The 15,968-nt window shown below is 39.8% G+C and overlaps 1 protein-coding gene across 1 annotated transcript; it reads right to left on the bottom strand.

Annotated features, from left to right (window-relative positions):
• Window positions 1-1,964: 1,964 nt before the first annotated feature.
• Window positions 1,965-15,890, bottom strand: rab1ba (zRAB1B, member RAS oncogene family a). Its single transcript, XM_067580315.1, has 6 exons — window positions 15,615-15,890; window positions 12,253-12,325; window positions 12,002-12,097; window positions 9,128-9,223; window positions 8,284-8,415; window positions 1,965-7,056 (listed from the first exon to the last, which is right to left on the bottom strand). The coding sequence occupies exons 1-6, from the start codon at window positions 15,626-15,628 to the stop codon at window positions 6,862-6,864; spliced, it is 606 nt and encodes a 201-aa protein (XP_067436416.1). The 5' UTR covers window positions 15,629-15,890; the 3' UTR covers window positions 1,965-6,861.
• Between the last annotated feature and the right edge of the window lie 78 nt (window positions 15,891-15,968).

Here is a 15,968-nt window from a genome sequence, read left to right on the forward strand (position 1 = left end):
GTCGTGGTTATGTAAACATCTGTAGAGCACTGGAAAATTGTTATGATGTCATCATATCAGACCGTGTTGGATTTCTTTAGAGCAGCGTGGCAATGGTGAGCTCTTACTGGCTTCCAATCTAAAACTGCACAATTACATAGGAGGCTGGGTAAGATCTGCCAAGGGACTATTTCTTTAGTATAAAGTAGTTCCAATGAAAATTACTCACAGTGAGGTCTGTGGGTTATCCAGAGCAACTGGAGAGACATGTTGCTTTTAGAGTTTTTCAAATGCCATCTTTCAATACTGTGAGCACCACAAAACAAATTTCATTCTTCTCCACTTTTATTGGGGCGGAAGCAGAAATCGCTGACACAGATATTTCAAAACCTTAGCAGATGAAACTGAAACTGTCTTGAGTCGACACCACAATGGCTACGTGGGAAAATATGTTTTTGTGGTTTGGGTGAAGTGAACCTTTAAACTCAGACTTTCTCTTTCTTTTGCCAGAATAATGTCAAAGCAGCAGCAGCAGCAGCTCATTGAGCTTTTTTGGTTCACTGCCAAGGCACTAACTGACATATGATGTAGATAATGATCACACCCTCTATCAGTGAATCTTTGTGTTACACAGTCAGTGCATATCTCTCTCTGCACGGGTGTTTCCCTGTGTGTCATAGTAGATTGTGCCGGTTGTCATTGTACTGCTTTAGGGCAAATAGTGGAATGTACTCAAACGAGCGACAAGTGAAGAAGCTGCAGAACAAGCCTGACAGGAAAGACACTCAGCAGCCTGCAGATGTCTTTGGGTCATAGTCTTTTGTTGGTTGTCACTGACTGGAAACTATTTATAATCAAGCACTAAAAATTAATTATTATAGACTGGGAAACCTTGTTATTCATTTCCCATGATGCTAAAATCATAATGTGATCCGACAAGTCAGTCACAAACTTTAAGGCCATTAATTATCCGATTTTGTAAATTTCGCTTGAAACAAACTCTGTCATTGCTACGCATGGTTAGTACCACTGATCCTGTGAAAACAGTCTTCTGTGGCCGTGGAGGAGCTTTGTCAAGTAACCCTGGTGATGCCATAGTGATGTCATCAGGGTTATATGTTAGCTTGGGCTTTGAGACTATAAATTTGTGACGAAAAGCCTGCATTAAAACAATAAAATTTAAAGTTGAATTGTGGAAAATGTAGGAATCAGTGTTTTGGGGTCCCTTATGAGTTGGCCAACTTTACTGAATTAAAATACTGACCCTTTAACCTTTTAACCCTTTAAGATCTTATAAACCTCATATTCAATATAAATTGTTTGATCAAACACACATTTATTATTTATATTGGTACAGAAATCATAATTAGTAATCATAAATCATAATTGTTAATTGACTTACAGTACTATTACTAGTGCATAACTTGTGTAAGAAACATTTACAGTCTTTGCCCTAAACTGGTCTGTGCTCTTACATAGATATCATACATTCATAGATATACAATACATAGATAATTTAGCTAATGAAAATGCTTATACTTCACACTAAATATCAGCATTAAAATGTTATCATTAGGGAAATTGTTATTCTTTTTGCTGAGCAGAGGAGGTTCCCAGATTTGTATATTATTTCATTCTTCCCTTATGCATTGTAAAACAAAACAAAAAATTACAGTTGGTTATATCAAAAATATTGCTTTTGCGTGCATCATATGTGTTCTTGCCATACACAGAGGAATAATATATATATTTATAACTTACAACTGATGGCTACTGCACCATCTTAAATTCTTCATGAACTTTTAGTTGGTGATGAATGGTGAAATTGACTGTACCAATTCAGTATTGTTATATTTTTTTAAATATTTGGGAGCTTTTTTTATTAGGTGAAAAAATGAGGTTCAACCTCCATTCTCATCCCAATAATTTTCACACAATCCCTTAGCTTAGATACTGTAAATAAAAATAACAGACAAGCTCTCATGTTGACGATCTTTTTCATCATTTTATTATATATATATTTATAATATGTACAGAAAAAAAACATGATCAAACTCAGCAGGGAGACAGCACCAAAGTGAACAAGCAAAAACAGAAAAGACAGAAGGTGACTGACAGGCGAGCTCCTGCCCGGTGCTTTTTATTAACAAACAACACCTAGTGAGTGCCTTTATTAAGCCAATGAACAAGTGTGCAAATGACATGGAAAATACCCCCTTCAGCCCAAATGAAATACAAAAAGAAAACTAAAGAAAAAAAAGTCAAGCGTTGTTTCATCAGAATCACATTCATAAGCAAAGCCCCACCCCTACATGTGTTTAACCCCACCCTACAGTGTCCCCTCATACTTCCATGGACTAGACAACACAGTATAGTATTCAATGAACACATTAAAATCAGTAGGATATCAAGACTTGTTGAAAGAAAGGTTAAAAAAAAAAAAGGAAATCAAAGCGCAAAACATCCAGTATATGTGTGAGTGTGACTTTGAGTGTTAAGTTTCAAATGATTGCTTGTTCTGCATCTACTCAAGTGAGACTGGCGTGATGCCGGGATGCCAACATGTGTCCAAAAAGCTCAGGAATGTTACACGTGATCCTGCCCCGCTCTACGCAAACACATACACACACACACACACACACACACACACACACACGTCCTGATGTTTCCTTTCCCTCCTTCTTAATGTCAGATTCCAGTCCTGCACAGAAAACTAATGTGTTCAACTTTAGCGTGACAGGCCTGAAAAACACAAGACTAAAAATATCTGTCAACACAAAGCAACACACACACACACACACACACACACACACACACGACTCATCTTCAAGTGATGCCAACATAATCACAAGTAACCACTTGTCACATCTGTACTCACGCTGGAGTTAAGAAGATGCAGCTTCCTGACCGAGCATCAATCATTGATAAGGCTTCACAAATGGAAGGCTGTTGTTCTCAAGATAATGTGGACTCATCTATATTCAGTTCTTCTAGAAGCTGAAATTGCACTTTTGTAGCTGCTGATCTTGGTGAGCTGTGAAACTTCACCGCAGCCTGAGGCGGTGTTGTACCTGAAATGCTGACAAATTTTTCTTAAGGAGTGCAACCGAAGCCTCTGTGAGATTCCCGTATCTGAGTGGAAGGGCCGGTCAGGGAGGATGCTGAGGAATTCATCAAGTTGCAGTGACATGGTTGGCTGGAGAGGAGAGTTGGGAGTTCATATCCGGTCAGCAAAACCGAGACCAGTCAGTCCCTGAATCTCCAGGTGCCCCCGAACACAACGCACATGATGAAACGATGGCCTTTAAACAGAACGCCACAGCGGCTTCTATTCAGCGAGGACATGTGTCTGCTGTGGACAACTACACCACAGATTACAGAGATAAATAAAAGAGTGAGTAAGAAGGCCCTAATGCTACTTTAGTACAATATTTTCATTCTTCAAAGCATGACCAGTCTTCTACAACAACATCACCGTTATTTTCCAGTTATTTGTTTAACAGGGTAAAAAAGTTGTGGCTCAGATTGAGAAGGTCTAACAGAGTTTTCACTGCAGTGTAGAGGCCCCTCTGTGAGGGCAGGGGGATGCTCTTTTCCTCACATTCCTTCGAGGTTTCCCTGGAAATACCACTGAGACCTAACACAGCTATGAGAAGCAGAAGCCGCTCAGAGCTGCAGGCATGTAAACCACTTCATACCTGTCTGATTTTGCCGTTATTATGCCGACAGCTGGCACTGACATCCAAACAGATCATCAGATCTGTTATGATCAATGTCTCATGCAACAATGTTTGTTCCTCCTTCCTGATGGAAATAAATCTGGTTATTGGGACTCCCAATAGTTTCTGCTACCGAGCAAAATGTTTCCGTAGCCTCGAGTTAAAAACTGCCATCAAATGTCTGATCAAATTTGTATGATTTGTTGAATATTCTCACGATTTTGCCAAAAAAAAAAAAAATCATATTAAAAGGTCCACTTACTAGCCTTTTTGAGATTTTTTAATCACATCTCATGGTCTTCATCAGCAGGAGTAACTTCAGACTTCAGTCATATACAGGAGGAAATTAAAACCCCTGTCCCTGTTTAAAGATAGTCTTTAATGCCCAACATCAAATACCATGAGGTGTGATTGAAAGCTCTGGAACAGTATTTTTGTAACTTTTTGTAACCAATGTGTGCAAAGTCTGTCACTTTTCATATGTACATCATTGCTTTTACCTTTAGGTGATGACACATTTTACAAACTAGTTCATTTGAAGTATACCGACACCTTCACAATCAGTGTGAAGGACTCGGAGGTAAAAAGGATTACACCAGAGACAGAAACGCGAGGGGGCATAAAGACAGGTTTGAATCGTGTGTCCAAATGAGAAACAACTATGTTTGACAAACTGGTAAGTCTCAGGGGAAGGAACAGCAGCTTTTGTTAAGACCCCACCCTCTCAACCAACAGACACACCCACACCACATCTCTACTCCAGCTTCATCTGCAAACAAGCACAAATGAAACAACATCCTAAAACCAACTCCATCATGTACTGAACATGAGACTTTAAGCAAATTGTACAAGTTGTCTCCATTAGAAGTATCAATGAGAAAATTTTAAAAAACAAAACAATAAAACCACAACAATAATAAAACAATAATTGTAAGATCAATGCAGATATTGCCAATTGCTTCTGTTTGTCAGAATAAGTCAAACCGAGTGTTTCACTCCTTCCCCCCGCCTTCGTCATGCCTCTTCATCTCTGTGCAATGATATCTGTCCTCGGACTGGAATATTTAGTGTCATTCCAGGAATTCACCGTACAAAATGATACAGAATTTCGTCTTTCTTTTACATATGAAATTATTCCTTTGAAGAGTAATGACAAAAAGAAAAAAAAAAAAAACTAACACCATATATTACAGTTCTCAAAACCGCCGCCTCCATCCCAGCTCTGACATCTATATGTTGAATTAACTGAGCCGCCAGCAGACCTGCTTTACCTCAAGTGTTTGGTTCAAGATTCCCTTGGTTAATGCTTCCATCAAAACTAACTACAATTTGTCTTTGGATGTAGATATTCCTATCTAGTTGTGTTATTGGTTCAGACTAAGGGCCCGGTCCCACCAGCAATTTTAACAACTAATTTTTTTTGCTGAAATCAACTCCTGTCAATGAATTTGCAAAGTTAATCTGCGCAGAACCTTTGCGTAGAGTTCAACATATTTTGACACATGAACGCATGCCATTCACCAAACAAACGGTCCTAACCTCTAAGGGAACGCACGGAACCAAAGAGTCCAAAAAGGAGGGAATTTTGTCACACCATCCAATTTTATGTTGGAGTATACACTGCTCCACAAAAGAAGCATGGTGTTCAGTTACTGAGACAGAAGTACAAATACGTCTCTTGTGGAAACTCTTTTCATTTATTGTCCGGTCAGCGACAAAGTGCTCGGCCAATTTTTTTGTCTGAAGCCCCTTCTCCACAGTGGAATCAGGGGAATTGCATGTAATTTATGTAACTTTATAAAAAGGGACATTGGGACAATTAGGCCAACTTTTGCATTTGAACCGAATGCAACACCATGAAACCCTTTGAGGAAGAACTGTTCAAAAGTATGCATACGACCTAGCTTGCTTGAAGCATATTGAGACCTTTAAGTTGTGTTCAGACAGAATGCGATGCGAATTTTAGAGGCGAGATGAGGTGGGAGTTGAAAATGTTTCAATTTGAGCAAAAAAAAAAAAAAAAATGTGCACTTATCCCTTTTTGAAACTGTTTCATAAAAGAACAGGGATGAGAGGAAAAGGGACTGGAGGGAAATGACAGAAAATACTGAGTCTGTTTCTAGCTAGCAGCTAACGCCTGTATGGTGGGTACACTGGCTGTTCAACACAACAGCACAAACAGTCCAGTGGTCAAACTTGAGCAAATGATGCGAGACCGACTTTGCTTTCTGTCTGAACACACCTTAACAAAGTGTGAGTGGAAGTTGAGGAAGAGGACAGATGGAGGGAGAGGAGGCTCACTGAATGGGCTTTCCCTGGATCTTCATCAGTAAATGGCAATGATGAGTCACTCTTAGCAGGCTGCTGCTACTCAGCAAAACAATTATTACTGTGTACAAACCATCTACATGACTCAAGCACGCTGCACATGTGTGTGTATGTGTGTGTATGTGTGTGTGTGTGTGTGTGTGTGTGTGTGTGTATAAATAATCCCAGGGAGCCAGAGTTTGGGCTCGGGCAGGGTGGGGGATGGGGGATGAGGGGGGTTGTGGCCATAACATGACACCAGCAAAGACAGACACAGCCTGAGGAGAAAAGTGTATGACCAAAAGGCTTAAATCTCTTTAACCCCTGTCACTCCACTGCAGTGTGTGTGTGTATGTGTAGAGAGAAACTCACTGGTATCTAAACCTAATCTTCCACTGCCTCCGGTCCACTCTAAATCAATACCAATCTTCCCCCGTATCTGTTTTCTTTCTGTCGTCTTGGCAGAAAGTAAAAGTTGTCTCAGTCTCTGTTTGTCTGCCTCTCTCTCTCTCATACACTCACACACACACACACACACACAGGTTGCTCTCTTCTCTCTGTTGTTTGGTGAGAGTACAGCCCTGAATTAACCCTCATAAAGTTTCAATCTCTTCTCTGATCTTAACACACTGATAGTTCACTCCTCGCTGTTTGCTGAGCCGTCCTGTATCATCAGGCGGGCTGGTAGAGGGGGGAGTCGCGGGGGGCTGGGTGTGGGTTACACGGTGTTATGGAGAGGAATGGTGGGATGTGGGAGTGGCAGCAATGATGGGAAGGAACACAGAAGGAGAAGAAAGGGGAGATTTCAGTGGAGATGGTGGAGGTGATGGTCGGGGGTGGTGAGGTGAGGGGTCCTTTAGCAGCAGCCCCCTCCGGACTGCCTGACAGGGGTGCTCTCGATTTTTAAGTTGGGCTTGTCGCCGCCGGCTGTGGCCCCAGGACCCATGCGCTTCTTGATCTCGGCCGCCATGGTCATGAACGCCTGCTCTACGTTGGTGGCGTTCTTGGCACTCGTCTCCAGGAAGGGAATGGCCAAAGAATCAGCAAACTCCTGCCAGACAACAAGGGAAGGAAACTAATAGTAAGACCTTTCACTTAACTCAAAAGTGGCCATATTACACAAAAAACTAACCTTTTCTGTGGAAAAAACTGGGATCCAGCAGGGTGATACGTACTGATTCAAGGCCATATGTACTCTGAAACTTAGACATTTTTGAACGTGTATGCCCCAAATTATGATGACCACTTCCTCTTTCAAGAACTATTTCCTAGAGTGTCTGTGGGAATATATTGATAGGAGGAGTCTTCAATTTCTGCCTTGACCCAGTTCTTGACAGGTCCTCAGACACTGTAATGACAAGGACCAAAGCAGCCAGATCCACACCGGCCTTTATGAAAGATCTAAACCTTATGACACTTGGAGACACTTTCATAGAGACTATTCTTCCTATTCATGCCCCGATAACTCCCTTACAAGGATAGATTACTTTCTTGCATCTAGCCAATTAACTCATAGAGTTCCGGAAACTGAATACTTGCCTTGGATCATCTCAGTACCCAACTCTGCTCAAAAAACCTGACTTCTGTTGGTTCATGTTTTGTGATTGATATTGGGCAGCAAAAATGAGATTTCTGTCATTTTTGTTTGAACATGGATTCTGCCCCCTCCTGGCCACAAATTAAAATACAGGACCTTGATGAAGAGCTGGGAAGTGACTATTTATAAATGGAATCCACAAAGTATTATTAGCAAAACCTAAAACCCACTTACTGTGCACCTGGTTAGATCATGGTATGAGGTCCATACAATTCTTGGAGTGAGGAATGATTTGTTGCCTAAAACACCTTTATGGAAAACCAAACTCATACCAATGATCTGTGATAGCAAAATCTTTAAGCTCTGGTATGATAGACGGATAAAATACCTGGAGCACTGTTATAGTGTTGGCATCTTCATGTCCTTTGAACAGCTAAAAGAGAAATCTGCCAAACACTTATTTTGTTATTTGCAACTGTGAGCCTACAAATCAGTAGGACAACTTTGCTCCTTTAATCTATCTCTCTCTTTAAAAGAATTTTCTCAACACACTAATATGGTATTTTACGCACCTGCAACCTTGTGGCACTTGTGTCAGATGGAATTTTATTATTATTAACACTTTATTGGTTTTTGATCTTCTTTAGGGATTTGTTAGCAAAAGAAAATGTACTTTGCTTCCTTTTAGATGCCAATAATAACCACCACATGTTGTTACTTCATGTACAAACAGCAGTATACCTTAGCTGTTGTGTAGTCCACCACTTTCTTGGTGGTCAGATCACACTTGTTGCCCACCAGAAGCTTGTTGACATTTTCACTGGCGTAGCGGTCGATTTCCTGAAGCCACTGCTTGACATTGTTATAGGACTCCTGCGCAATGAGAACAAGGATATCAGCATGACAGGTAACACTGCAGGTGGAGTCTACAGTTTAACACGCTTGATACCAGGCAGTGGTATTCAAGAGAGTAAAATATTATTAACACCTGCATAATCTACTGCAATCCACTACTAGAGCTCTGTAGTAAATACTACCTTTCTAAAGATTCTAATGTTCACTGTTGGTTGAGACTATGTCAAGGTCTCATTTTCAAGGCTGCGTTTTGCAGCGATTATATATTATAAGATGTTCTTTTTAAAGAGGAGATAATTACTTATATTCACAGATTCTCCTAATTTAAAAAGTAAAGTTCTATGGTTTGAAATAATATGTCTTTGTTCTGTACTTATACCATTGTCTGAAAGCTGAAATCACATTCAAATGAATATACTGGTCATTAATTAGCTCTATAAGTCACGCTGGGACTGGAAACAATCGGGACGTGATTATTGTTTGTCAGTGTATTACAGATCTGTAGCCATTAGACAGGCTTACCAAATGTTTAACTACTGTGCAAATAAATTATCATGTTCTATCATTCATAAATTTAGATGTTTAAATTTGAACAGGGTTGCATGCTAAACCTCAAAACATTTGCGTGACCATATAGCACCAAGTGCCAGGAGTAAAGAAAAAAAGCAAAGTAACAACACTCAACATTTGATTTCTTACTCTGGGGCATCAATCCAGACTGCTGACTCACCTGATCTGTCACATCATATACAACTATGATGCCATGGGCTCCACGGTAGTAACTGGAGGTGATGGTACGAAACCTCTCCTGACCTGCAGTGTCCCACTGAGAGATGCAGACAGAGATAGATTAGAAAGAGACGGAAAGGGAGAAGCAATAAGAACTCAACAACTGTTTCATCACAGGCAGTAAAGTGTCTGAATAAATGAATTATCACTTCTTGTATTATTTCCCTCCTGACAATCAAAAGATGCCATGCATTGCTTGTTAGATATTGAGGGGCAGTAGAGGATAGAACCACAGGACATAGAACAGTAAATGGGGTGTAGGGTGTGTATATATATGAGGGGTTACTGGTGTGTAAAATCTTTATGAAATGCAAAAAACTAATTTTAAATAAAATCATTGCAAGGAACTTAAGAGTGGATGGTTTCCCCCATCTTTCATCTGCCTGTGAGCCAGCAACTCACTGTGCATTTTCCCTCATTTCTTCATCGGTGCAATTAGATTACAGTGAAGACAAGAATGTGCCTACTATGCCTTTTTTTACCTCAACTGAAGAAAGAACCTTTATTTGAAAGTCTAATTTTAAAGGCAGGCATTTATTTCTAATTTTACTTATTCCATGAGTACATATTCACCACTCTTCTCTGACACCAATACTGTTTTCATTGACTAATTAGTTGCTTCTACTAATATTTTTTAAGCACTGTTAAGCTACAGTCAATAAAACGCATTACTTTATGCAGAGGTTACAAAGTGGAGGTCTACCAGGACAGAGAGACATACATTACACCCTGTGAGCTGTCAGACGGCTTTTAATGTGAAAAATCTATGCAGGATATGTTGAGTTTGATTGACAGTAGCACAACAGTGATCAAAAAACAGCGCCATGGAAACGTCAGAGATGCTGTAATTAGTCAATGAAAACAACACTTGTGTTGAAAAGAAAAGCAGAGTGGTGTGTATGACAGGACTGTCATTCTGCCACTGTGCTGTAGAAATGTACATCACAAACTTGTAAGTTATTACAATACAGGTCATTCTAAAACACTCAGTAACCTTTGACTCTGATGTGGCTGGAAAGTGACTGTGAGGCTGCATCTCTGGTCAGGTGCTGTATCCTAACTGCATTATGATCTTTATTTCTGTGGCTATGAGGAACACACAGTAGATTCTTTTATTGTTCTTTTTATTCTTTTTTTTTCTGCCATTGATGATTTGAGCTGAGCATTTCTCTCCTCAGCCTTCCTTTAACTTATTCACATGTCATCTGACAGCACAGACCCAACTTTATTACCTCTAAATGGAAAAGTAACATGCTGGTTTAGTGAAACTTACCTAAACCAGGGTCTATATCTGTTTAGGAATTTAGTCCTACACAGAAGCATATTCCGTCCATAAAAACATCTTATCAAGTCTCTCAACTTAGGAAATGACTCCCATCTCAGGCAGTGTTTAGGAAACGTCCAGAGGTGTGAGTGTTTGTGTGTTGAAGGAGACAGAAGTCAGGCGAGGAGAGATGTTTTGGGAACATATGATGATGAGCTTATTCAAATATACCATTTTGATAAACCTGAAATAGTTTGTGTGACTGCTGAGTCCTCACAACCTCGCACTTTTTAACAACAGGGAAATGTAGCTGTGCGACAGTGATGATTCTGACATCACCAACAATTTAATCAGTAATAAATTCAAGCTCAGATGATGCGCACGACTCAACAGTTCACAGCTATACGGTGATAAATGACATCAGCAAAAGTGGATGGCCACATGACAGAACTAGATTTACTTACAACAATAGTTTCTTCTATTAAAATATATGATATTAGGAAAAAAATGTTCATATTGTTACTGTGTATTTCCCAACACTGAGTAACATTACAGATGGATGGGTGTGCCACAGCCCACAGAGGTTTTGTAACAACATCACTGCATAATATATGCAGGATGCAACAATATTATAGTTTTTGAAAAACAATGTAATTGAAAAAGGCTGACTAGGATTTCAAACTTGTATAAACAAGGTTCCAGTGCTTATTTACAGCCTACAATGTCAATGGTGAATTGGTAAATATTATTGTGCAATTTCAACTACATATTAATTTTGGTATCTTGTATATTTGCCTATACACATACACCCTCCCTTTAAAATATTCATGCAATTCTCTAAATTTCTAATTTTATCCTTGTCTAATACTCCAAACTGAAACTGTCAGGAAAAATTTGTCATCATGTTTTCTAATTTCTGCAACATCACATCTTCTCACAGGAATTCTCCTGTTGAAAATCAGAGTAGGAAGCTTCATAAACGGTTTGAGGTCTAGTTTAACTATAGGCACAATTCCTAGGAGGGATTCTCAGGTGCTTGATAAATATGTCACGCTTAATAAAGCAGGTCTTTCATGGCCAAATCTGACTTTTTTTTAGAATCCTTCATGAAATAACCCCCTGATGTTTTCGAACATTTAATATTGGCAACATGAAGAATTTGTAAGTCTAAGTAAATCATAAAAACATACAACTCCATTTCTCTTCAGGTGTGTTTGGACTAATCTAAAATAAGTGAGAAACAGAAGCACATTGTGCAGTGTGGTTTCAGTTGAATCTGTATGTATGTGGCAGAGCTATGTCTGCTGATCAAATGGGACGTCTTTAGGTGGCACAGCCTGTTCCCTGAGCTAAACCAGCATCCTGTTACAGCTTGGTCCGAATGCAAAGCTCAATCTCAATCTCAATCACACACAAACACACACACACACACACACACACACACACACACACACACAGGCTCTCATGTGTTTTGATAACAACAGTTGGATCTAAGCCCTGGCTCAGGTGAGCATAACAGTGTTGTGTGTGTGTGTGTGTGTGTGTACTCACAATCTGCAGTTTTATGGTCTTGCCATCCAGCTCGATGGTGCGGATCTTAAAGTCCACACCGATGGTGCTGATGTAGCTCTCTGTGTAGGTGTCATCCTGCAGAGAGGGAGGCAGATAAAGTGAGGGGGGGAAAAGAGGAGCCGGGTCAGGCCAACAGCAGAATGAGGAAAGAGCAAAGGTTGCAGTTGGAACACAGACATTTAGAACCTCGCAGTAATTGAAAAACACGCTTTAGAGACAGAACTACTTACAGCAAAGCGAAGCAGAAGACAGGACTTTCCTACTCCAGAGTCTCCAATGAGCAGGAGCTTGAACAGATAGTCACTGAAATAAAAACAATCAGGTCAGAGTAGGGAGCGCATTTCTAAACTCACTGCATGTAATATCTCAAAGTGTTGCAGCATAGTGTGCTGACTATCAAACTTGCAATGCTGGATAACCAACTGGGAAGAGCAAATGCTACTGGGCACCAGAAAGCTCCAGGTTTACAGTGTGTCAACTGATTTGATCTAATTCAATAGAAAATGTGTTGTGGGGAATAAACACTACTAAAGCATGATTTCAAACATCATTACTGCTTTATTACCTAAAGCTAAGGTCCTGTCTTGAAGAGTCTAGTTTTTAGACCTTTTAGTTAGCTCAGTTGGTGTAGTTGAGAGCTCTAGAGAAAGCTGGTAAGTGGTCTTGAGTTAGAATGCACAGAATGGGAGGATTGTGGGCGGGTGGGGGGGGTTGACTGTGGCCCAACAGCCACAAAGAAAAAAGTATGAATCTGGGCAAACAAATAAAAATTTAAAAAATATGAAATCATGGTATATCTGTTAGAAAAATAAGTGAGAATCTAACCCAGAATTCAGTTCAAATTTGCAGTAAAGACATAATTCACTCAGTGGTCAGTGAGGTTTGATACCCAGCCTAACTCCCAGGTTCTCACAACAACATCCCCCACCCAATCACTGAGAGGAAAACAGCATCACATGAATTTGACACACAGCACAGACAGCTGTAGAGAATTGCTCAATGCCAGTGCTATTCTTGTGTCATAGGAAACTGAGACCTTGTCGTGTATCACAGCTTGACCCTCGATCAACTGACAATATCTCACAAACACTGGATGCAACAGCACTGTTGCAACCTGCTCAGTTCATGTTTCTAAACAGCTACAGCTTGTGTTGATGTGGACTGATGCAGGAAGTTGTCAGGACAGCTCAGTCACTTAACTATGAAGTGCAACAAGCAATCCCAACAGCTTCTGAAGTGCATGGCTTTATATATAACATTTAACATCAGTTTAATAAAGTGGGCAATTATACTGAAGCTGTCAGCTAATAATAGTCGTAGCGGCATTAATAAAACCTTTTAATGCCACATAGTAGGACTGGGAATCATTTGAAAGTAGAGTTGATACCAAATTTTTTTCAATATCTTACTTGAAAGAATATTGTCAACATGTTTTCATGCAAACCCTTTTTACTTTTAACAAAGCACGCTAAAGTTCTACAATGTTAAAAATTGTCTAAACATAAAGACTGTATGGAACTAGTGGTGGGAGTCATTTCATGATATCGCAGGGTATTTTTGTGATAGTAATATTATGAATATGTATATAAATATAACAAAATACTTAACAGCAGCAGCAGACAAACTACACTGTATAGTTGTTTAGACCTCACATGATTTCTGGCTCTCCTCAAACAGGTGATTCTGCCTGCGATGGTGAAATAAGTTTTTTGTGTCACCTCTTCTACACTTCTGAAACCAACTTCTCCACAGCCAAGCCCGCAGCAAAGTTACTTTAACTTTCAGCTATATGTGTTACTGTTACTTACATAGTCATGGCATTAATATGTATGTCAACACTTTGATATTGTAAATATCATAAAATGACAAATTCTTAGCACATTCAAAATTATACATGAACAATATGATATGGCACACACCTATATGGAACTTCAATACTTTCTGAGGACAGACTGAATTGTTCTTTAGTGTAAAACACGGACAAATACTAAAATTATGTTTTATGGTACTATTTTCCAATAAGGCACCCTTTCTAAAAGTTTCTCAAGTTGTATTTAATGGCTTTATTGATAGTAAATAGGACATGTACCTATGCTTTACAGATCAGTTATAAGACACTCATAAGAAGAACTTGTTTTGATAAATCCTTTTGACTGGTTATAGATGTTGGTAAATCATTTACATTATCATTTAAATCATTTAAAGGGGGGTGGGGGACTTCAAACAACCTCTCAAGTTTACAGTTGAAAATGTTAATAAGCTGTTAACAAACAGGTTTTGGTTCAGATGCAGCCCCATTTCAAAAGGTAGGTGGTCAAAATTAACATTGAAGAGGGGTTTACTGATGAATTGAAGTGCTAGTGTCAAACTGGAGGAAGACAAATACAGCCAAAAAGGATGTTTCACAATCTGGCAACCCGATAGTTGCTCTTAATAATGCTTATATAATGCTATAACCACTAATAAAGCCATTAGTATCATCCTTTATATTTATAAGTGGTACCTTCAATATAGATACTTTACCCTAACATTAGGCAGTGTATATCATAGTGTATGTAATAGTGTATATAGTGTATATTCAACCGAAACAAGATTACACAGAGTGTGTAAACATTCAAGGAAATAAAGATTGTCTGCTAAGGGTGTGGAGGTGTTAGCTAAGCTAGTTAGACAAGGTCCTGCAAGAACTGAAAGGGAAGCCGGCCTTCAGCAGCCGGCCTCGGGACAGCCGCTGCGACAACATGACGTTTCAGGCGGGTGTCTTCTCATTTCAGGGCTGCAGGTTAGCCGTCACACATCTGACACCTGCCGTATCGGCTAACGTTGCCCTGAAACCTTCCACAAATTGAGAGAAGATATTTTTTGTATTTTCGCTGTTAAATTACACAGCAGGTACAACACCGTTCAGGATCTGAACCTTAAACGAATGGCTACCAAACAGATTAACATATCAAATAAATCAGCAAATATCTGATGTCCACTCTGCTCCTAAGTCTGGTGGTAACAGGGGAGCTATTTCTAAATTTTACAAATGTAAAAACTGATATGTAGCGTTAGCAATTATGGTAAATATAAGAACGCATGAGTGTATGTAACCACGTCTGGATATGTCTTGTGTGTTAAGACAACTTAAACGAATGTGAAAAAAAAACGCTTTCGAGGTTACAGGTCAGCCCTAAGTTACTGCATCTGTTACTTAACTACTTCATGTCACGTTACTGCCAGCTAACGCTATTTGTTTCCATTCCTGTTTCTAGTAAAAAGTGGACTAAAGCAGCGCCCACTCTGAACGCTTTTCACACCGTTTATTTGTCCCGTGAAAGGTCGCGTGCCACAGCCGACACGGTGAGGCACGAGCAAGCTGTCAGCTGACGTTTAGGAGAGAAAACACGTTAAAGAAGCCGTCCGCGCCCTGTTCACGAGAGCCTGCTAGCTGACGTTTGCTAATAAATTTAACGACATTAACACGAGCCTAGACGTTATTTACATAAGATTACACCTTAAACCACATACCATATAATAACACTTTCTAACTAAACGCAAGAATGATTGTCTCAAAACGTTAGCGGAGCATGTTTAACGTTAAACTCACTATTCGGGATTCATGGTTTCACTCTGGATGTGTTTCTGTCGGCGACTCGACTCTTCCTTCCTACTCCGGCAAAAAAAGATGACTTGTAGGTCCGGGTATCCGAGGCACTTAAATGGCTGTTTTACCGTCTCCGTTAATGCCCTCTTGTCGTTCCACTGTATCCGACCTTTATTATTTCATATATCCTTGAATCTAGCGGACATATCCTTGTTTCCTCAGGCTCGGCTGGTATATTTTACCCCTTTTTTTCTGCCTTCTGTGTCCGTTGCTTGCTAAGGTTCAAGATGGCTGCGCAGGTGCGGTAGTGACGTAAGGTGACGTGGCGCTATAGACAAATCAGGACAAATCTAGAAT

The sequence above is a fragment of the Thunnus thynnus genome, chromosome 22, assembly GCF_963924715.1.
Source record: "Thunnus thynnus chromosome 22, fThuThy2.1, whole genome shotgun sequence".
NCBI classification, from domain to species: Eukaryota; Metazoa; Chordata; class Actinopteri; order Scombriformes; family Scombridae; genus Thunnus; species Thunnus thynnus.